At 34.1% G+C, this 24,158-nt stretch overlaps 2 protein-coding genes across 2 annotated transcripts; one reads left to right on the top strand and one right to left on the bottom strand.

Moving 5' to 3' along the window:
• Positions 1 to 93: 93 nt before the first annotated feature.
• Positions 94 to 3,922, top strand: ppp1r15a (protein phosphatase 1, regulatory subunit 15A). Its single transcript, XM_058780483.1, has 3 exons — positions 94 to 304; positions 1,405 to 2,185; positions 3,436 to 3,922. The coding sequence occupies exons 2-3, from the start codon at positions 1,418 to 1,420 to the stop codon at positions 3,667 to 3,669; spliced, it is 1,002 nt and encodes a 333-aa protein (XP_058636466.1). The 5' UTR covers positions 94 to 304; positions 1,405 to 1,417; the 3' UTR covers positions 3,670 to 3,922.
• Positions 3,923 to 4,964: 1,042 nt separating this feature from the next.
• Positions 4,965 to 21,799, bottom strand: acer2 (alkaline ceramidase 2). The gene is made up of 6 exons (XM_058783159.1): positions 21,464 to 21,799; positions 21,219 to 21,333; positions 18,315 to 18,456; positions 13,906 to 14,043; positions 8,802 to 8,939; positions 4,965 to 7,593 (listed from the first exon to the last, which is right to left on the bottom strand). Exons 1-6 carry the CDS (start codon positions 21,566 to 21,568, stop codon positions 7,407 to 7,409), a joined length of 825 nt encoding a protein of 274 aa, XP_058639142.1. The 5' UTR covers positions 21,569 to 21,799; the 3' UTR covers positions 4,965 to 7,406.
• Positions 21,800 to 24,158: the final 2,359 nt, after the last annotated feature.

The raw sequence follows: 24,158 nt of genomic DNA, 5'->3' as shown, positions 1-24,158 counted from the left end.
CGCGCTTACGTGCTTTCCCACACGCAAAGCACGCAAGCCCCGCCCCCGCAGGGTTACGTCGTCGCGTCCTATATAAACGCGCGCCGTCACTCACAACGGCATTTCTATTTACAGCACAGAAGAATGAAATACATGAAACACGAACCGAGCGCGACATGTTTATGAACAAAGCGACCATGGAGTATATGTTTGAATTGAAGTCGTCTTATTGCTCAAACAGCGTTTTTGAGTACGTTAGCAGCATTGGAAAACCAAACCGTCACTGGAGCGACTGCCAAGCGACAGGCTGACCAAACAAACAAAGGTACGGACATCTTTATGAGTGGATCAATAAACAGTCGAGATATATTCAAAACTGAAATATTTGTATTCGATGTAGAAGTAATTCGTTAAGTAGTTTAGTTAAACACTGGCTAATATGTCCAAAAATCTAAATTTAAATACAGAAAACATGGTAATACCATGGCAACCGTAGGTGTTTTTGTTGTTAGTAAACAGCCCATAATAAAAGGCAGGGTTTGTCACATTGGTATGTGTCATAGTCAGTGTTGTTGCTTTGGAAATGTAGGTAACACTTTACTTTAAGTTGTCTTTGTTACACACGTTACATGTACTTACTATTATACTAAATAAATTATGCATAATTACATGCATGTAACCCTAACCATATAGCAAGTACAGTTAATTAATATTACTCGGTACTTAAATATATAATTATATTGTAACAAGGACACATTAAAATAAAGTGTAACCTAAATGTATTAGATTACAGTTTACAAGTTACCCTATTAAAAATATAATTAGTGTAAATATTTAACTTACTTTATTAAAGTACTTTTTCAAATTTCTAAATCTTTTCTACATTTTTCTTTCTTTCTCATATATAAGAGCAGTAGATGCAATTTGTGAAAGAAATCAATCAAACCTGTAGGTGTGTGAAAATATTCAGATGTAAGTTAACCTCGTTTGTAATCGTTAACATTTTCATAAGTAACTAATTTAATTACACGTTTTTTTTTTTCTCAGTAACTGTAACTTTTGTAACAATTACTTTTATTTTGTAATTAAATTACGTAATTCCCCAACACTGGTCATAGTATGTCATAGCAACAATGCAATCAACCCTCTTCTGAGTGATTGAGAAGCTTTCAGTGGTTTTAATAGCTATATGGACCACAAAACCAGTCATAAGGGTCATTTTTATGAAATTGAGATTTATACATTGAAATAAATAATCTTTCCATTTCCAAAATGGATAATTTTGACCCATACAATGTATTGTTGGCTCTTGCTACAAATATACCCGTGCTACTCATGACTGCTTTTGTGCTCCAGCATCACATATAATGAAAAATATAGATTTTTTTTAACAGCATATGTTTGAATACATTATTTTTTTTACAGATTGAGTGTGATTATGGCACCATTCACCATTTCTCCACATCATCCACTGCTGTATCAGTGCGGTTTACCTCCGAAAGCTCTTCTCATGCAATCCAAGATGAGTCCTGAGCCTTCGTCCGGTTCACCTGGAGCGAATGAAGATCTACCTCTCACTCATTATCACAGAACGTCCATCATGAAGATCAGAGTCCATCTGTGGCAGGTCATCCGGAGGGTCGTGAACTTCTGTATGAGTGTGACCGAGCTTCTCAGCTCCAAGATGTTTTTCTTCTTTTGTGTGGGAAAAAACATGACCATGACCGGCGAGTTAAAGAAGAAGAGCGGCCTGGAGGCCTTGGAGAGGCCTGGGTGCCAAATCAGCGATGGCGCTTCAGAAATGAAGGATCCAGAGGTCGTTATGGAGCTTGATGACGACGAGCCTGCTGCTGATGACGAGCCATCAGTGATTGATTCAGATGATGAAGACAGGCTCTCAGAATGGGAGTCTGAAGAAGAAACCGATGAGGAAGATGAAGAGGACCGTGAGCCAGAGGATGAGGATTCTGAATGGTCAGATGAGGATGAGGATGATGAAGGAGACTCCGAGGCATCAGCAGAGAGTCTTGAGCTTTGGGAATCGTTTCTCAACCGCGGTGACCCTTACAACCCTCTGAGCTTCTGCTCGTCCATCGGCTCCAGAACAAACTCAAAGCAAAACCAGCAAACTCAACCTCCACCCGCGACAAGACCAGAAGAGTGTGAGCCAAATCCAAAACCAGACTCGAAGGAGGGCGGGAAGAAGGTAAATATGTTTGTTGTTTTCATATTATATTTTGATTATTTCGATTTTCTTTAGTTCTGTCAAACGATTAATCGCATCCAAAATAAAAGTTCTTGTTTACATAATATATATGCGTGTGTGTGCTGTGTATATTTATTATGTGTGTATATATAAATACTCAAACATGCATGTATACATTTAAGAAAAATTTTACTTTTATGTTAAATATATTTATATATAATATAATTTTATATAAATTTATACGTGTAAATATTTTCAAAATGTATGCTGTATGTGTCTTTTTTTATATGCATGATAAATATATAAATATGAGTACACACGCATGTAAACAACAACTTTTATTTTGGATGCAATTAATCGGTTGACTACTAATTTTCATTATATCATTACGTTATCATATTATATATTGTCATTTAGATTTTTATTTCAGTTTTTCAAGGCAACACTTCTAATTTGCCTTTTTTCATCTAAAGGAAAAACAACTTTTAATCATTTTGGTTAACAATAAGACTGACAAAACTAATTTTTAGATGTATTGAGAAAACTATCCGAAACAAAACATTTAAAGTACTAGTATATACAACAGTATTTAATATAAATTAAACAATATAAATAGTGAAATGTAAATAAACCGTAATGAAATAACAATAAACGCCTATTTATAATATTCTAAATTATACATAATTCTAGGCAGCATTTATAAGTTTAAGTTTTTTTTTATTATTTATATTTTCTTTTATTTCAATTAACAAATGGTTTTTAATACTTTGTTTTGGCTAACAATAACAGCACTGATGGAACAAGATTTTATATGTACAGACGAAACAAACCGAACCAAAAACTGATAAATTAATATTTACAACAGTATTCTTTTAATTAATTACTTAAATTAGATAAAACTATAAGTTAATAGTAACAAGTCAATAAACGATAATAAACTATTTTTGGTATTGTGAATTATACAGAATTCTTTGCAAAAGGAAAGAAAGAAAAGCTCTTGGCAAAAGTGATGCAAGATTGAGCAACAGGCCGGAAATGAAATGTTCATGAGATAAAGTCAGTGAATGTGAATTTGTCACTGTTTTGTCAGCAGATCATAGTTGCTATAATAAGGCTAAAAACACCAAATCATCCTCCCTTGACACAACAGCTTGTATTCAAATGACTTCCTGCGACTCCTGACTAACATGCCTAAGGTTATGGTTTGAAGAGAAACTCTTGTGTAACAGGCCTGTTTTGTGTTGTTGCAGGTGTGTTTCAGTGATCAGGTGACTGTGCGCCCTCTGGTGGTGTGGAGTTTCGCCAGCCGGGCCGCAAGGGACGGCTCCTGTTGGATGCAGATGGCCAGAGACCGAGAGCGTTTCAGAAGAAGAGCGGAGAGCATCGAGATGCTCCTTAAGCCCTGCCTGACAGCTGAACACAGAGCCAGCGTGTGGGAGAGACTTCATAAAAACATCCTCATAATACATCATCCTCCAGCTTAATGCGTTATTCTCACAATGTAGCAGTTGATCTAGATGTTGACATTTTTGGTGCTTTTAGTTTTGAATGTTTTTTTTTTTACTGTGTAATTTCTGTTACAATAGCGTGGTGCACTTTATTTTTATGTATTTGTCTTATTGGGATTTAATTTTTGGTTTTGCACATATATAATTTTATTGTACTATAAAACACTGTAATTCTAAGACATTGCATATTTTATATGGCAGCTGAAAAATATTAAACTTTTCTGACATGTATACTTTGTTTGTGAGGTTTTTTTAAATATTTCAACGTGTAAACTTTTTTTTTTCCCTTTGCACTTAAAAGGAATACTTCACCTGGAAATAATAAAAAATAGCTAAAACTTTACTCACCCTTAGGGCATCCAAAATGTAGAGGAGTTTGTTTCTTCATCAGATTTGGAGAAATGTAGCATTGCATCAATGTCTCAGCAATGGATGCTCTGCAGTGAATGGGTGCCGTTAGAATGAGTCCAAACACTGATAAAAACATCACAATAATCCACACCACTCCAGTCCATCAGTTAACAATCCATCATTAAGATTTTTTAACCTTTAAACTGCTGCTTCTGGCCAAAATGAGAGCCCATAATCCATTATTTTGCTTCCTCTGTCGCTTACATCAAAAGACACCGACATTTCTTTTTGGACAGTTTTGGCTTGTAAACACTGCTTGATCTGATTCAGATGAGATGACTTTTTCACTGGAGAAAGCGTTATTATGGATGGAGGATTCATATTTGAAGTTAAAGGCTTAATGATGGATTTCTATCTCACAAATATGCAGCTTTTCACTTCATAAGACATTAACTGATGGACTTGTTTGGACTCATTCTGACGGCACCCATTCACTGCAGAGGATCCACTGCTGAGACACTGATGCAGTGCTACATTTCTCCAAATCTGACGAAGAAACAAACTCATCTATATTTTGGATGGCCTGAGGGTGAGCACATCTTCAGCAAATTTACATTTTTAGGGTAACTATTCATTGAAATGTTTTTGCATGTTGACAAATAAAATGTGTATTTTGTATTTGATGTATTAAAAATATTGCTTAAATAGGTCTTTAGTGAGTTATAGCATGTTATACAACAGGACAGACTAGAAAATGTCTACTACAAATATAAACACGTTCTATGCAGCCATTCACAACAATGTCACCTTTCCACCGTAGTATCAATGCGTTTAGAAATGTTAGAAAGTGTGTTAGAAGGGTTAAGTGCTCGTTTAAGCATGAACAGGTTAAGAAAGACATCATGCACTGTTCAAACATGTTCATTTGCAGCATGTTTTTATTAAATAAGGTGTAAAAATACAAACTCATTTGGTTACAAAACCATTATTTAGTGGTAGTTACAAAATTATTAATCGGTTACAAGTCACAAAATAAATAGTCTTTGTATACTTGGTCCCTGTGTTGCATCTGGGTCCGGGGGACAGAGACCGAAAACACACACACACACACACACACACACGTTTGTTTCTGTGAATTGTGGGGACTTTCCATAGACTTCTATTACTTTTATACTGGAATTATATTTTCCATCCACTAACTCTAAACCTACCCCTTACAGAAAACATGTTTGCATTGTTACACTTTCAGATAAACATCATTTACTATTTTTAATAATTTTTTCCCTCAAAAATTTCAGGTTTTACTGTCCTTGTGGGGACATTTGGTCCCCCACAATATAGCAATAACAAGTACACGCACACACTCTCTCTCTCTTTCACACACACATATGTTAATAGCCATTGCATTGGCTTACAGTACATATTGTGCATTGCATGAGCAGAAAGTTACACAAAAATACAAAATCAGACTGCTTTAGAAAACTACAGCTCTGGATGAGTGGCGAAGCATTAAGAAACTGAGGTGATGTTCAGTTTCTCTTTGAAATACTGATGCAATTTTGTGGCATAGGTAGAAATCAGCATGAATGTGTCACTTGTGTACAAACAGCTGAATCTGTGTTTTTATTGCATACTGTACTTAAGGTTTTTGGTATTTGGATAAATCACTGTTCTGTTTTGCAATGATCAACGGAAATTTGTTCTTTGACAAACGAAGATACAAACTGCAAAAAGCCTTTAAAGTCAGGCTAAGTGTAGAAATAAAGGAAAAAAATTGAGAAAGCATTTTAGGCTATATATATATAAACATTTTTGTCTGAAGACATTCAGAAAAGCAAGGACAAACTTTCTTTCTCAAGGGAGATTTCCTGTACATTCAGTTGAGCAAACTATTGTCATGCAGTGTTTTAAAATCAGTCAAATACACTGCATTCATTTCACAGTAGTGCAACATAGTTTAGATTATCTGGCATCCAGTTTATGCTGCGTTAAATATAGACATCGTAACTCAGTATAGAGGTATCAGGTCTGCGGATGAGACACACTGGGGTAAATAACCTCAATGTTTTTCCCTGACGGTGGAGATGATTGTGTGTCCTGTAACTACTCACAAAAAAGGTGCACCAAGTAATTTTCCCACTTGAAATAAATGAATAGTACTTAAAATGATGTACCCTCACATGAGATAAAGACTCCATTTCAAAATAAATTAATTGTTTTGAATGAATGCACGTGTCAATATAAAGTCCACCTTTCTTATGTTAGCCAGTCAAACAATGAAAAATCACTTGGTGCACCTTTTCATTTTAAATGTATATATTGTTGTCAAAAAAGGCAACTAGTAGTACTACTGTGAAACAACATGCTTTGTGTTAACGTAGTCATATAACACTCATCTGCCTCATTACAGGTGCAGATTAAATGAGATTTCACACAATTTTAATGTACAAATAAACATAATCCTCATATTTGATTACAGGCTCAATTGCTGGTGTGGACATGTATTTTAAAAGTCCCCTTCCTTTTTTGTTTTAATACATGTACTGCCGATTAAAGGTTCGGATTGCTTACCATTTCTTTTTAAGTTTTTGAAAGCAGTCTCTTATGCTCACCGAGTCCCTTATTGTTGATCAGATTTACAGTAAATATTATTACAATTTAATATAACTCTTCTCTACCTTAATATATAGCAAAATGTAATTTATTTACGTGATCAAAGCTGTATTTTCAGCATCATTGCTCAGTCTTCAGTGTCACGTGATCCTTCAGAAATCATTCTAATATGCTGATTTACTGCTCAATAATTATCAATTATTATTGGTGCTTTTTTGGGATTCTTTGATGAATAGAAAGTTCACAAGAACAGCATTTATTTTAAATAAAAATATTTAACATAATAAATATCATTTAATGCATCCTTGCTCAATAAAAGTATTAATTTCTTTCTTTTTTTGTTTTTAATTACCCTAAATTTTTTGAATGGTAGAGCACCATGGTTTACACAAAAATATCAAGCAATAATATTTCACAATATTTTATCAAATAAATGCAGCGTTGGTGAGCAGAAGACTTTTCAAAAACACAAAAAAATCACAATTATTCCAAACTTTTGACCGTCAGTGAAACACCATGTAACATTATACCATGAAATCCCGCATCACACATTTTTTTTTTTTTTTCCCAAAAGTAAACTGAAAGCTGATTTTGTGCTGTTAAGCAACTAAATACTCAGATGAATAACACTGATTTGCCATCATCCTTCCCCAAAAACAAAATCCACATGCAAAACCAGGATTCTCCTTTGTGTGAAAGTCCATTACAAAGTGCATTGAAGTGTAGTCAGACCCCTTAGGAAGCACAGACTAAGTCACCTTAATAGAGGGCTTCCTGTGCACACACAGAAGAGTGACGTATGGCACCCCGATAAAAGCCCATTTCTCGCTGGGCCAGAATCTGACCACGGGCCCCTGCTCTGGAGCCTCCGTCGCCGCGTCAAAATAAGCAAAACACACACATCCCAGATAGGACGCCAGGCAGATGAGGATATGCCTGAACAGACAGATAAAGAGGGAACATGTAGAGCAAATAATATAACAGTAATAATAAAAATAAAACAATCAATTATTGACATTTGTGCCCACAAATGTGAATATAGAGAAACTTTGTACAGTAATATGAGACACAATGTTTCTAATTTAATGTTTAACCTTTCAGAATTTCCATTTTTTGGCAAATTATCCATTTCAATGTGGAAAAAGTATTAAAATTATACTTTGGGATTAAAAAACAAAACATGGAATAATATTAAAGTTTTATTAAAAGTGTATTCAGGTTCAACTGGATTAGTAACTGCAATAATTCTATAGCAGGAATTTACAAACTTTTTTGGAGCCGAATCCCATAAAACATGTACTTTACTAAAAATATAACACACTTCAATGTACTCCTGCAATTTTAAGTTAAGATTTCAATAATTTAAATGTCACATTCACAGTTAATGGCAGTGTTATTTTAGTATCGCTGATATACTAGTTTTTATTAATATTTTGAATTAGATTTTTTTTTTATTGTCTGTTTTCTCTTTAATTTTAGTTAGTTTTAGGAATTTTGTTGTGAGTTTGTGTCATTTTTAAAATTTTTCTATAATTTCTATACATTTTTATTTATTAGTTTTAGCTTAATTAGTTTTAGTTATTATAGTACTTCAAGTTAAACTAAATGAAAATAAGAAATGCTGCAATAATTTTTATTAATATATTGTATATATATATATATATATATATATATAGTATTTTAGTTCATATTATATTTCTAGCAACGAAAATGTTTTTTTTTTTTAGTTTTAGTCATACTTTAGTTTTAGTGGTCACATGAAATGCAGGTAAACAAATAAAATATCTTTTTTTTCACTATTTCACTTGAATGTTTTAATGTTTTTGTGTTGAAAATGATCAAATTATTTTTCATTTTAGCGATTTTGTTAATTATTAATTTATTTTCATCAACTCACAAACCTCAGTTTGGGAAACCCTGCCCTGTAGTATAAGTACATTGAATGGGTATTGTATTAAAAGCAATTTTGTAACAACATCCCGTCCAGGGACTGCAGATGCAAATGAGCTTTATAGCTAACTCTGGCACAACACTTTTGTTGTGCATTGTCCCTGTATAAATAAATTAAATAAACTAAATTAAAACTAATGTGTTGCCAATGCTGACTGTTGACTAGATGCTGTATGAGGAGTGCGGTTGATTACCAGGCACAGTGTAGATACGGGAAGTTGACAGATGACCACATCTCACAGAAAATGCGATCACTGATCCAGCACACGAGCGCCAGAGTCCACCACAGACCCGAGAGCAGACCCAGCTTAAACACACGCAGGTTATCACACCTACACACACACACACACACACACACACACACACAACTCATGACGTGTTTGACCTATTCATACTTACAGTCTGGGGAAGAACAGGGTCATTGAAATACATTTATAAAAAAAATTAAAATCATATATTACATACATATATGTGACCCTGGACCACAAAACCAGTCTTAAATAGCACGGGTATATTTGTAGCAATAGCCAAAAATACACTGTATGGGTCAAAATTATAGATTTTTTTTTAATGCCAAAAATCATTAGTATATTAAGTAAAAATCATATTCCATGAAGATATTTTGTAAATTTACTACTGTAAATATATCAAAACGTCGTTTTTGATTAGTAATATGCATTGCTAAGAACTTCATTTGGACAACTTTAAAGGTGATTTTCTCAATATTTCGATTTTTTTGCACCCTCAGATTCCAGATTTTCAAATAGTTGTATCTCAGCCAAATATTGTCCTCATAACAAACCATACATCAATGGAAAGCTTATTTATTCACAAAATTGACACATAAGACTGGTTTTGTGGTCCAGGGTCACATATACAAATATACATACATACATACATACATATATATATATATATATTTGTGCTGTCAAACAATTAATTGCATCCAAAAAGTTTTTACATAATAAATATACACAGTACACACAGATATATTATGCATATATAAATACACACATACAGTATATATTTTGAAAATATTTACATTTATATTCATATAATTCATGTTACAAATAAATATATTTAATACATAAATGTAAAATTTTTCTTTAATATATATATATATATATATATATATATATATATATATATACACACACACACACATGCATGGTTGTGTATATATATACATAAATATACACAGTACTAATAATATATATATATTACATATATTAACTAAATGCATAACTAAAATAAATGAATAAAAAACTATAATGCCATTAATAAAATTAAACTGACAAACACACAACAAAATGACTAAAACCTTAACTAAAATTAAAATGAAAACAGAAAATATAAAAATAAAGATTCAAAATATTAAAAAAACCGGTTACTTTGTCATTTAAATACTATGAAAATGTATATTAATTTTGAATCTTTTTATTTTTATATTTTCCATTTTCATTTTAGCTGAAGTTTTAGTTATTTTGTTTTGTGTTTTTGTCATTTTTAGTAATTTTTAATATACGTCTACACCGTTTTTATTAATTTTTACTTCAGTTTTAGTTAATTGAGTACATCACATTACTCTAAATTAAAATGAGAAATGTTTCAGTTAACGTTTATTTCAAGTAACAAATTTTATTTTCATTTTTAGTTAGCTATAATAGTCCTGATCTCAATGCTATAATTCTAATAACATGCATAACATCATCCCACACGACCAATCAAACAGCACGGCTTGTTGAGGAGAGATTGTGTACTGCTACATTTATAAGTGATTACACTTATGATTATATCTAGTTCATCTGATTTAGCACTGGATAGACGTCCAGCAGACTGTTAGCTTGACATTAAATAACTGTAAACGATGTTGTTCAATTCGAGAGTGATGCTAGTCACGATGTTCCACAGATGGGATCACGCTGCTGATCATTTTCACACACCTGCCCACACAGAGAAACCCAATCTGTCCCGTTATAACAGTAAACAAACACAGCAGATATCAGAAGAATGTTTCTCACACAGCCATGAATGCCAACATCAGTGCCAGTGTTACCGTTTACTAAATCAAAACTATTTTAAAAATGACTTTCAAATTATTATCAAAAATGTTACATTTATAAAAAATTTAAATTATATATTTATTTATATACACACACACACACTTATTTTTTTTTTAATTACTTTGAAAAAAAAAAAAAAAAAAAACAAATTAGAAATGTTACCTTGTCCACTAAAATAAAAATAAATAAATGTTATACAGAAATATATATAAAACTAATAAAGATGATTAAAACACATAATAAAATTACTAAAACTCAAAAAAAAAATATTAATACTGTAATTGTACACAGTATAATTAATACTTAAATACTATTGATTAGTGCCCAATGAAAACTATTTTAAAATATACTCTATAATAAAAATTGGAGTGATGAAAACAATGATGTAGCTACTGTGTTGGGTATAAACAAAGAGGGCTCGCAGAGGAGGAAGAAAAAGAGTGTGTGTGAGAGAGCGAGCGAGAGAAATAGAGAGAGAGAGAGAGAGAGAGAGAGAGAAAGAAAGAGAGAGAGAGAGAGAGAGAGAGCGAGAGAGAAAGAGAGAGAGAGCGAGAGAGAAAGAGAGGAAGTGAAACACTACAAGAAGTGCAAACTGTTACTCCGACAAGCTGATCAAGAAAAAGCCTTGTTTTGGTCTAAAGGTGTCTGTAATTTGTCAGTTCCTTTGTCAGAACAGGAAGTACATCAGCTTCTTTTAAACAATACTTATTATGGAAATAATATGCATTAAACATGCGATTGCACTTAATTGCAACACTTATTTGCAATTAAATCTAAATGTTTTATAGTTTAAATGTATATTAAATGTAATTCGCTGAGCTTTCGAGTGTTTTTGACCCACTTAAGTAGGACTTAAGTACATCTCTATGGCCTGGTTTCATAGCTCAGCCTAAACAAGGATTAGGCCATAGTTTAATTAGGACATTTAAGTAATTTTTTATAAACATGCCTTAGAAAAAAGCATTACTGGTGTGCATCTTAAGATCAGTCAGTGCAAGTTTCTTTCAGTTAAAACAGCTCAGGGTAACACTTTAGATACTGTTCCGTCGTTAATGAATAACTACACAGGAACAAATGGCTAATGCACTATTAACATTGTAGTAACTACGATTAACTAACAAGAAACTCTGATTAACGATTTATTAAGTAATAGCGCCAAGTTGAAACTGGTAGTTCACTATTAGTTAACCAATAACTACTATTTTTTTCATATATCCTGAGAACTCCTAAGAACTACTTTATACAGGTTCATAATTAATGTGAATTATGCATAATGAATAATTAATTCTTTTATGCCAAAAATCATTAGGATATTAAGTAAAGATCATGTTCCATGAAGATATTTAGTAAATTTATTACCGTAAATATATCAAAATTTAATTTTTGATTAGTAATATGCATTGCTAAGAACTTCATTTGGACAACTTTAAAGGCGATTTTCTCAATATTTTAATTTTTTTGCACCCTCAAACCATACATCAATGGAAAGATTATTTATTCAGCTTTCAGATGATGTATAAATCTCAATTTCGAAATTGACCCTTATGACTGGTTTTGTGGTCCAGGGTCACATACAAACATATATATACACACACACACACACACACACACAGTTTGACTTCCTGTAAACAGAGAGAAGTTTAACTTTGTGCTCGGAGTTGTTAGTCACGTGTTAGTCCGAGTTAGTTCCTACTGAGCACACAGTGATCTATTATAAATAATCAAACAACAAACTCAAACTACAAACACACATGGTTTGCTGTAAGATAAAGCTAATCTAACTGGACTGAACGCAGAGAGACGCTATCAGGAAAACCACAGCAGCGCATCTCGGTTTCAGGAAGCCGCTGATAAGCCCGCTTCTTCATCTACGGAGCAAACAAATGACCTCGATGCACATCTGGAGAACTCATGGGACGGGTTTCCTGACGCCAGAGGATTCCAAGCATGTGTGCTAAAGAACAAACGTCACACCGACTCTCATTGAGCACAGAAAGTATGAGAGTTGTGTTTCAGGACAAAGACACTGTCTGCTTAGTTTACTTTACTCATCTACAGGACTTAACACTACTTACAAGAGTTTCTTGAGAGAAAGGCTCATCCATCATTAATTGCCATAAGTTTATTTGACAGTTTGAAACTATGTGTACTTCCTGTACACAAACTGTACTTGTAGATATTACAATATTAATTAAATATAAGGCCACTTAAGTGACTTAAGAGACGATTTCATGACTTTAACACGTTTTAAGTACACTTAAACAATAAATGTCAAATTAAATTTTAGGTTACACTTTATTTTAAGGTGTCCTTGTTACAGTGTAAGTAGACTAATATTAATTGACTACATGTACTTACTAGAATTAGGGTTCGGCTTACTTGCATGTAATCATTCATAATTTATTGTTATTATAATAGTAAGTACATGTAAGAAAAACTTTAAAATATAGCGTTACCCAATTTTACTTTAAAAGTACGTTTAAATAATAGTTTAATAATCTTTTGTAATATTTTAAAGTGCACTTATTTTGATGTGTTGACTAGCATACTAAAGCACAAAGCACTTGATTATAATTTTAACTGTAGTGTGTTTTTAAAACCGTGTTTAAAGTTAATGTTTTAAATGTACAAAATTGCAACTTGATCATTACAAATGTGTAATTACAAATATATTTAAATACATGACATACAATTAAAATATATTTTAGTTTACCATAAATGCTTGTCAGTGCATTCAGCAGCATTTTAACCATATTTCAAAGACAATTACATATAAAGTCCTACTTAAGTGGGTCAAAATCACTCTAAAGTTCAGCTAATTGCATGTAATATAAACTTAAACTATAATACATTTTTACTCAACGGCATTTAAGTGTCTGAAAACATTACATTCAGTTTGCACTTGAGTATATTCTTTTACAGTATATTATTTCCATAACAAGCACTCTTTTAAAAGTACACCTCTCCTCATCAAGCCACACAAAACATGAGAGATAAGTTAACTTTAGGCACAGCTAGTTTTACTTAGTTCTACATTGAGGTTGGGAACCACAGGATTTCCTATACATTACATTAAATTTAGATTACAGGAACACTGCCATACAGACAGAGACATCTATTTAGAGTGAGCTGTCGCTGTGATTTAAATCGAACACGCACAGGAATAAATACGTAATGTGATAACATGGAAAGCACTTGAGGACTGAAGTGCATGTGTTTGCACAGGAGCTCTGACCTCTTTAGCTCCGTGATGAGAAGAGCTGTGCACGGGATACCCAGCGTCATGAGAGAGATGGAGTTTATCGCTGGCTTGATGAAGGCCAGACAGGTGGTGATCCCTGAGAGGATGCCGATGACCATTTTGAACCTCGATCTAGTGATGTGGGAAGGAAACGGGAAGATGACAGGAGTAAACAAGAGAAAAGCTGTGCAGAACATTGTGCAGCATCAGTATCTACTAGGGGTGTAACGTAGGGCTGGGCGATTTGACCTAAAATTAGGGATGCACGATATTGGATTTTTGCCGATATCCGATATGCCGATAATTTCCAACTCATTTTGGCCGATGCCGATACCGATATAATTATTTTTAAAGGGGTCATATGATGCGATTTCATGTTTTTGTCTTTGTCTTTGGAGTATTACAAGCTGTTTGCGCATATATAAGATCGTTAAGTTGCAAAGATTAAAGTCTCAAACCCCAAAAGATATTCTTTATAAAAGTTAAGACTCGCCCACGCCTTCCTAAAACAGCTCAATCAAACACGCCCCCACGTCTACGTCATGGTGTGGGAAGATTTGCATAACACTGCCCAAATGTATACGCAATGAAAGAAGGTTAACCTTTTTTCTTGCTGTAGTGTTGTTGCTGCTGCCGGCGCCAAATCCTGGAGACGCTGTGTTTGTTGTCAAAGTGAATGTACTTTGTTTGGGCTTCCAAAAGGGGACACAACAGTATAAGTATAAGTATAATAAAAAGTATAAGTTTAATCAGACAGTATAAGTCATTATAATCAGTAATTATGTCCCCACTGGATGCAACAAATGCCTCATTTGTAATGGGTTTTATTGTTTTTGTCTCGTCGCGCCGGGACACGGCATCACATACGGTAAGGGCGTAACATTTCAATCACACGCTTGAAGCATTCGGCCAATCACAACGCACCGGATAGCTGGCCAATCAGAGCACACCTTGCTTCTCAGAACGATGAGCTTTGTAAAAATCGACGCGTTTCAGAAAGGCGGGGCATAGAGGAGCAACAATAATACACAGTATGTGGAAAATAATGTGTTTTTTGAACCTCGAACCACGTAAACATTGCATTACACCAAATAATGTTCTTTTTAACAAGAACTTATTTGTTAAAATTAAATAAACAATAATAAAGTTCTTTAATAATGACAGTACATTGAAGATTTGAAAAACTATAAATAAACTATATATTAAATCACTGCATTTTTTTCCTTCAGAAAGATGCAGTGGTAACCTTAACATTAAAGCAAAAGAGCTGTAAAAATTCAGAAAATATTTTAGAGGTCATAATTTGCAAAAAAAAAAAAAAAAAATATTACACATTAATTAATAAATAAGTATATATAAAGTTATTTAATTTAAGTGTCATGTTTGTGTTTTTTTTTTAGTTTTATGTAAGCTATAGCTTCTGACCTTTAAATCAAAACATACGCATGATTTTATGGCATCAATTACTGCTTTATTTAATCAGAAACCGTCTAAATATTATTTGTGTATTTTGCTTTTATTTTATTAAAAGTAGGCCAACAGCGTCCGCTACGGAATTAAAACTCCTTACTGAGCAGGCATTAGGACCCGGGGAAGGCTGCCGCTGCACATGCTATTACCATTTACTCTATCACACACCGAACCCCTCATTCTGTACATGCATTCTCAGTTTAAATGCAGCGATCTAAAACAGTGAATCCAATCACCAGTCAGGCAAAACTTTGCTTCAAGAATGAGCCACACTTCTGGCTTGATCTAATCGCTAGCACACCCTGAGCACATGCGAGTTAATGTATTCCTCTTATCAGCCAGACATATTTACATTTAAAGCCATTATCGGCGGATTCAGATATTGGTCCGATAATATCGTGCATCCATACCTAAAATCAAAACCTCGATTAATTGAACACTTTACCTCAATTGCGATTATTTAACAAAATAATTTTGCCCTCATAGTTCATTAAAGGGTTGTAGTGTAAAAATACTCCACTATTAAATGTGGGATTTTTTTTTCTAATGAAAGAGTGCATTTCTTATCTTTGTGATTTAAAAATTATTGAAGGAAACAAACTATTTATGGTTATTTGTTGAATATTTCCAACAATTGAAATTGAAGCTTGCTTGAAATGATGACATCTTATGAAAAAAGTCACATTTATAATAATAAGACTTTTGGGCTGTTACCAAGCAAATGAAATCAGTATCAATAAAATTCATCTTTGCAATGCAGAGAAAACACAGTAGCTGTATCTGAAATGGCATTTAGATGCATATACACACTGTTTAATGCAAGACATGAATGCATTTAACCTGCAATTACAAATGCATAAATCATGTTTTGGTATATTAAACATAAAACGTTAAATACCGATATTTGAAATTATTTAATTAATAAAAGGTACTTTGAATGTGAAATTAAAACCGCCAGCAGGTGGCAGCAAGTCACTGTTAATAAGCGAGTCACTGCGATTGAACCGAATCATTCAAACAGTTTATTTATTCAGGAACAAAATGCCCTCATATTGACGCAAAACAGTGCTGTAGTTGTTTTGAGTGATTTTGTTGTCGAAATAAAGCAAAAACAGTCTCTTAATTAACTTCTTGTTTATTGAACTGTTGTAAAAAAATAAAATAAAAAAATCAATATCACATTTGTAATCATGGTAATTTTTGGAGCGTTATTTTTCATTACTCTTTGTGTGAAATTGATTAAAGTGCCCCTATTATGGGTTATGAAAGGTTCTTTTTTTTTGGTTTTGGGAGTCCCCAACAACAGGTTGACATGCATGCAAGGTCAACACTTTCATTTTCTTATAATATGCATTTATTTTTACCTTATTTTCTCAACGACTCCCAAATGATTCGCTCAACTATTCATTTTTCCAAACCACTCCTTTGCGTGACGCTAATCCAATTGGTTGATTTCTTTTAAAGCAGTGTTTGTGATTGTGAGCAGTGCTGCTTTGTGTACAGCCGTTACCAGGGAAATGGCTATTTTTAACGCTCCAACAGCGGCACCTAGTGGCAACAAGTGGGCGGGCAATATGCTAACGTTTCATTTTGACGTCAACATGAAACTGCTTAAGATTCGTTTTAAAAACGACTCGTTTCAATGATTCAGAGTCGACTCTTTCTTTTGAGAGACAATAACTTTATACATGGTGCACTTTCAGATTTAAAACTTTGCAGGGTGTTTTCATTCACTTACAGCTGTGTAACACACTGCATGAAAGGTAATTTTCAAAAATCCATAATAGGGGCACTTTAACTAGGCTATATAAAGTGGTATAAATAGCCTATATACACATGTTCTGCCCCCATGTCTTGGGACATGGATGCATCGCTCAGGAATGGTTTAAAAAAAAAAAAAAAAAAAAACCCACGCAGCACAGAATGCCTACTCCGCTGTGTGTCAACCTGCTACTGTAAACCAGAGCTCTGCTGTAAACAAAAGCTCGCAGAGCTTGTCCCGCCTCCGGGGTCTTCTGATTGATCCACTGTTTTGGAACTGACATTAATGAGCAGCACTGCATGTAAAAGTTTAAAAACGCGCCACTAACGTGAGAGACGCAGGAAAACATGCAAGCTCAATGGTCACACATGTCCGTATAGCACCGACGCTGTAGTATGTTTTTAAGAGGAAAGTATTAATAGGATTAAAAAAAACTAACTAACTGGGAAAATTACGTCGGTTAGAGGTTTTTGGGTCTTTCAGTTCGGTGCGCATGTGTACCGAACAAATACTGCGTAGGTTTAACCACTGCACGAGTGGAACTTCATTGGAAAATTCCAGTTTTATATATTATTTTGATATATAGTCTCATCTTTCAAATTCTGTCCATTTTATCTGGAAATTCCAACAATAAATGCCGTTTATATCGTTTATTTATAAGCATGCATTGCAGCTTGAAAACATTTTATGTTAATTATTGTTCAAATATTATCATTGTTTTACTGGCTTAATTTATGCTGCTGCTGCTGTCTCTGTCAGTTAGCCGTCATGTGGATCAGAGTTCATATTTTTACTGATTTAACATTTGTTGATCCTCACCATGATTGAGAATCGTGTGCTGAGGTACATGTGCATCTCATTGCAACTTCTTACAGAAGTTGAAACAGAATTGATTTTGTCTACCAGCATAAATGTTTGCCTTTAGTTTTAAGAGGCAGATACCACCCATATTATGTAGTGGGCTTTGAAAATAAACAAAGCTTAAAGAAAGAGGACTGCTAAAGAGGATTAGCATTGCTAAATCTTTAGTTGATCTGACAGATCTTTTAAAATTCAAATGGATTGACTTTTATGACTTTATGAACTAAAGTTTTTAAGTTGTCGGTTGCTTGTTGAGGGCAATAGTTTGCCTTATTTTTTTGTGTTAGGTCAACTTTTTTTTTTTTTTTACCTGTCTCTGCGGAATATCTTGGGCAGGTATCTCTTGGGAAACCACATGCCAATGGCACACATGAGCACCCACAGTATGGCCAGCTCGTCCAGCATCTGCCCCAGGAAGCTCAGCGTCGCATGGAAATAAGTGGAGCCGATACCTGAAGCAGAACAGCAGGATCACATGCAAACTGAATTATAACATTACAACAATTACACAGCAATCTGCATTGTTTTAAGCCTACTGCTACGGCTGCATGATTAATTTGGGTCACATTAATGTGCATTTGGAAAAACAACATGCACTAACAATCTTCCCATACTTGGAATGAGAAGCACTTATCAACAAAAGAGAAGCTTGATATGACTCCTGTCCTTTATTTTCTCCATTTGAAAACATTAGACATTCTACATTTATTTTGCTTATTGTTAATATTAGTGTTGCTGCTGATGCTTTTTATAAATAAAATGTTTTTTATTGTTTTAATACGAAGATTAAATTTAACATGAAAGACTACTAATTCTCAAAACATTTTTTTTTTTTTTTAAGATGACTGAAAGGAGGAAAAACCAAAGTGAAGTTTGGAATTACTTCACTCAGTCTTTCATTTACTTTATAACAGTAAATAAATATTGGTTCTGCATATCGGTTATTGGGCACAAAAACATGCAAATAATTGGTATCGGTATCGGTTATAAAAAATCAATATCGGTCAATCACTATTAAAAATCAAAAGCAGGTAAAATATTGGGAATAAAAAGTACAAATTAAAAAAATGAAATAAATGCTTTGGTTAAATGAAATTTGGTTTACACTGATTGTACATAAAAAAAAAAACCCACGTTTTTCTTATTTTAATTTTGGTACACAGAGCCTGAAATTATCAGTAGTGTTTCCTAAAGCAACAAACCACTAAGTATTACGCTTCAGCACGTTTGCGGCATGAGTCACGAACATGAATAATAACTTTACTATCTAATAATAGCTTTACTATCACGACTGGATGACAGGAGCATGATAAACCAGCAGAAAAACACCTATTTGTTCAGCACAGACAAGAACCACTCACAATTTCTTAAATCTAGTTGGTTAAACTCTCTGAAATGTATTCTTAAAAGATTTTATTCAATAGCAAACACTATTTTGCTAATTATATCCCAGTTTAAGTCTTCAAAGTGTTCTTAAAACATGCATCCATCACCACAAACAGAGCTGCATCACCTCAAGGTCCGTGGTGAATGAATTCAGCTCTGTCTGTGTATAATCCTTAGACTAAACTCACTGTATTATATGATGGCACAGAGGATTTTGACTTTCAAATCCCACCCAGATTAATTAAGTCAGCAGCTTCCTTTAGAGCGGAGAAACTCAGAAGACATTTGTACAGAGCAGCGTTTGTGCTGAGCTGGCTGCTTTCCCGTGCTGCTCCACAGTGAGCTTTAAATACACCAGCGGTTTGTTGGGAAGAAGTCACACTTTTGCACAGACCAATTTCCCAAGCGATTGTCTTAACCTTTGCTGTTGAAGGAGGAGAAGGAATCAACATGCCCCAAATTGTATGTAGAAAGGTAGAAGCATAACAAAAGGACAGCTGTTTGACACAAAGCAGTGAAGGCGACAGCAATGTGAGAACAGCAGCTTTGCTAAACCTAAAACTGAGAGGGACATAGAGCGGCATTGTTTAAACTATGTTAAGCTCCGTTTGTGAATGCACTTGGGTCATGTGAATATTAACACATCTTACGGATGAGTATGTGGCCTGTGTGGCCTTCTGTAAACTGAACCAAAGGATCCAATATAGAGAAGCTTTTCATGCTGTCCTTAAGCCAGGATTATTGTCTTTTATAAGCCCGAGTAAAGGCCATTTTAACCCTGGGTAATGAAACATTTCACATTTGTGATTTTGTGGTTATTCAGAGCAGAGCCAACACAATGTCAGCTGCTCTGAATGTAACGATTGACAGGCAGAGAGTGTTTCTGATTGGCTGGTCACTCCCTTGTTTGTGTTCCCAGAAACAGGTGTGATTTCTCAGGAAACCGATACCTGTGAAACCTGTCAGGTAGCAGGGATATTTTAAGCATGATATTCCAAATAAAGAAATAAATTTTGCGGAGAAAAAAAAAGTAAGTTGAGAGAGATATTTTAGATTTTTATATTATATATATATAGAATTATTTTTATATTAATATATATATTAATAGAATACACACACACACACACACACACACACACACATATGCATACATAAGGGCTGCAAAACGATTAATCGCATTCAAAATAAAAGTTTGTTTACATGTGTGTGTGTGTGTGTAGGCTCATCATGATATTTATTCTGTATATATATTTATTCTGTATATATATATATATATATATATATATATATATATATAAATACATACACATGAATATATTTTAAAAAAATATTTGTATGCATATTTATACTTGTACGTAATTTATATTATATAGAAATATAAATATTTTATATATATCATTTTGTGTGTGTGCATTTATACATACATAAATACACACATATAGCATGTAAACAAACTTTTATTGTGAATGTGATTAATAGTTTTGAAGCCCTATATATATATATATATATATATATATATATATATATATATACACACACATATATATCAGAATGGGTCTTGATTGCAGGCTTCACATATTAAAGAGTTTCGCCCAGCTAACATTAATTTATTTTCTCTGAGATAACATATTTCCTTCAGTAGCCCTTCCTGCTCAGCTCAGCTATTTCCTGAAGACCAGAAATATTCCCAAAAAGGAGGAAGAGTGGGTTTCACAAAACTGCCACCTCCTAGCGTGCTGAAAAACATGACCTCCGGCATACTTGTGCAAGAAGTTACTGTGGGTCAGTCAAAAAACAGCTGGAGAGAAGAACAAGAGAAGAAACTTACCAACAACCACCAGCAGAGTCCATATGAGATAGATGCCACTGTTGAAGTGTGTGGCGTACTGACGAAACAAACACATGAGGATCGGAGGCAAGACGAAGAACAGCACGTTGCTTATCTGAAAAGAAACAGAAATCTGTTAAAAGCGTGAGAATAGCGCAGCCTAAAGTTCACAGACTTCAATAGAAGCCGCTCAGACGCGCGCGACACAATGTGACACTGCAACTAAACAAAGAAGAGCGACGCACCGTGTTATAAAACTCCGCTATTCCAGGATAGATGAGATAATTCCCCTCACACCAGTCCACCTCCGAGCTGCCAGCCTGGAGCTGATCCCACAGATGCACGTCCATCTCTGCGGCGAGCTAAACGCGACTGAACGTCTTCACGCAAAGCGACGTCGACAGCTTTAACGCACGCTTGCGGCGACAGTTGGTTTTAATCAGTGTTGCATGTGCCGTCGTGTTATCTGAGCATGTCATCCTGCCATGCAGTCCGAGTCTAACGTTAATCCAGCCGCTGCTCTGTCCTTCACTGACTGTACGGCTCTGGCTGGCAATAACAACACAGCAACATGTGATTCGCGCATGCGCAGACCGTGCTCAGACTAAATGCGCGTTCGGATCAGAGCTGCGTTTCCCAAAAGCTTCGTAAGGCCAAGTAAATGTAAAAATGATCGTACGAATTACCTTAAACTTGCGGACCGTATCCCAAAAGCATCGTAACTTAAGTAGTACTTAAAAATCTTCGTAGATCTGCGAGTGCTCTGGAGTAATCATAAAGCCCTTAAAGAAGACAGAGTTATGAGGCCACCTGCAGGACACCTTTAACTTTATTGGAGTGCAATGCGATTATAATTAAAGCTTTTGATTGTACTTTATTGTACACTTTATTACTCGTTTATTTATTTGTTTTAATGAATTTATAAATTATATGATTAAATGACTGAACAAAAAAAAGAATTAAAGAATTAATGTAGGAAATATGCTTCAAAGACTGGGAAAAATAGGGATAAACTCAAAAAATTCTGTCAGTGACTTGCTGATGTGCACGAAAACCAGCAATGTATTGGACCTGGAAATATTATTATATACAGTGGATTAATATTATACTTATAACTATTATATTATGTTATATTATAGTTATTATATCCGAGCTGTCTGGAACGCAGCATTAGGTTAACTACAATTACGAGCCGTTCTAAGATGACATTTCAGCACTTGACAAAAGGATAGCGACTCCTAAGTAGCACTTACAGTGTTTCTCAATTGCTTAAACACATTTCTTGAAATTATGCCTCTTTTTTTTCTTTTGCGAAACTCTAAACACAAATCCAGAACTTCTAACTCAATTCCCCAAACTTCCTATATTCAGGTCAGAATGAAGCTCTCCACTCAAAACATGCTCTCAGATATGACACACACACACCCTCAAAAACACACACACTACAACACAGTCTTACACACTGATGAGATAAATAAAATAAAAAAATACTACAAAAAAACGGTAATAAGTGTTGCTTTGAGCTGCTTTATCATTGGTTGATCTATATTCTCTTCATTAGTGAAAGTCAAGATTCACGAACAATTCATGACAAATTTACAAAAAGACTAATAGAAATGTGTAGAAAATATGCTTGACAGTTATGACAAATAGATCAAAAATCTTATACGATGAACTAATGACTAGATGTTTTGAGGGGTAAGACTATTGCACAGAGAACTATATAATATATAATACATTTTGAGCAACATGACAATAGCAACTGATAATGTACGAAACCGCAGACAAATACAGAGTTCTGGTATGAAACTCTAGGTGGCGCAGTCCGATAGGTCTAACTCAATCTGACCTAAAGACATCATTATCACATGGCACAGCTGATTGGTTCTCTCCTGTATCGGTAGCCAATGAGCTCGCTGCTCAATATTCAAATACCTAGCTTTTGTTTGCTGTAGCAGTAGCAGTGCACTTCAGAAACCCTCCACCTTCCCCAGCTCCACCTGTATCTGCTACGGGGCGATCATGTATACTATGGGAGTTATTCATATGTGTTATATGTGCAGCAGCAGTATTTCTTAAATGTTGTGGATGAATTGGCAGGAGCAGGTCTCGGTACTCGGTGCTCTGCCGCAGCAGCGTGGCAGATCTATTCCACCAAGACCAAATACATTAACATTGTGATGTACATTACCATGCCAATCCCTCCGAGAGTTATCATGACAGAAATGTACATAATCAGTTGCATGAATGTACCAAAGCAATCACAACTTGATCAAACGCAGCCCAGTATTTATCCATCACATTTCACTAGTGGCCCATGCAGGTAAATTTGTGGTCTACAAGAGGATTTTTAATATTACTTAGATCAAAGAAACTTAATAGCCTAAACTTTTTTTTTAACTTTTACTAAGTTAAATTTTTTAATTTAATGATTTTTACAAAAAATAATAAAATAAGTCTTTTAGTCCTCTTATGGTGTAGATTTAAACGTTACTGGACCAACATTATATTTGTAACCATTTGGCTCATTGGTAGGATGTGTTTGTGGCGACTAAATGCATAAATCACTGTTCAGTATTTAGCTATTTGCTCAAATATATTTGCCTTTTATTTTATGGGAAAATCTTATGTGTCAAAACATTGATATTTTAGAAATACAAATATTTATATGAAACATGCTAATATTTTAAGGACCACTAGGGGTCCACAGGCCCCTGGTTAATAAACAAAACGTCAGATTTTCTGGTTTGATGAACAAAATCTTTTCTGTGAAAAAAAATTAATTAATACAAATAAAAAAACAAACATGTCAAGATGATACTGGTTTCCAGTCATGCTCAAAATCTGGAGTTATATGCATTATATTACAAAAAAAAAAAAAAAAAAGGTAGCAATGAACAAAATATAGTCTCAAATGGACTGGAGGAACATTTAAAAAGT

This window comes from Onychostoma macrolepis, chromosome 07, assembly GCF_012432095.1.
Source record: "Onychostoma macrolepis isolate SWU-2019 chromosome 07, ASM1243209v1, whole genome shotgun sequence".
Taxonomy (NCBI): domain Eukaryota; kingdom Metazoa; phylum Chordata; class Actinopteri; order Cypriniformes; family Cyprinidae; genus Onychostoma; species Onychostoma macrolepis.
The sequence above is the reverse complement of the archived record's forward strand: the minus strand, read 5'-3'. Positions and strand labels throughout refer to the sequence as shown.

Coding starts and splice junctions, on each gene's coding strand:
- acer2 (XM_058783159.1), bottom strand. CDS start 21,568: ATGGACGTGCATCTGTGGGATCAGCTCCAGGCTGGCAGCTCGGAGGTG. Junction 14,044..18,314: donor AAGATATTCCGCAGAGACAG/GTAAAAAAAAAA, acceptor CCACATCACTAG/ATCGAGGTTCAAAATGGTCA. Junction 7,594..8,801: donor CCGTATCTACACTGTGCCTG/GTAATCAACCGC, acceptor CTGTCTGTTCAG/GCATATCCTCATCTGCCTGG.
- ppp1r15a (XM_058780483.1), top strand. CDS start 1,418: ATGGCACCATTCACCATTTCTCCACATCATCCACTGCTGTATCAGTGC. Junction 2,186..3,435: donor CGAAGGAGGGCGGGAAGAAG/GTAAATATGTTT, acceptor GTGTTGTTGCAG/GTGTGTTTCAGTGATCAGGT.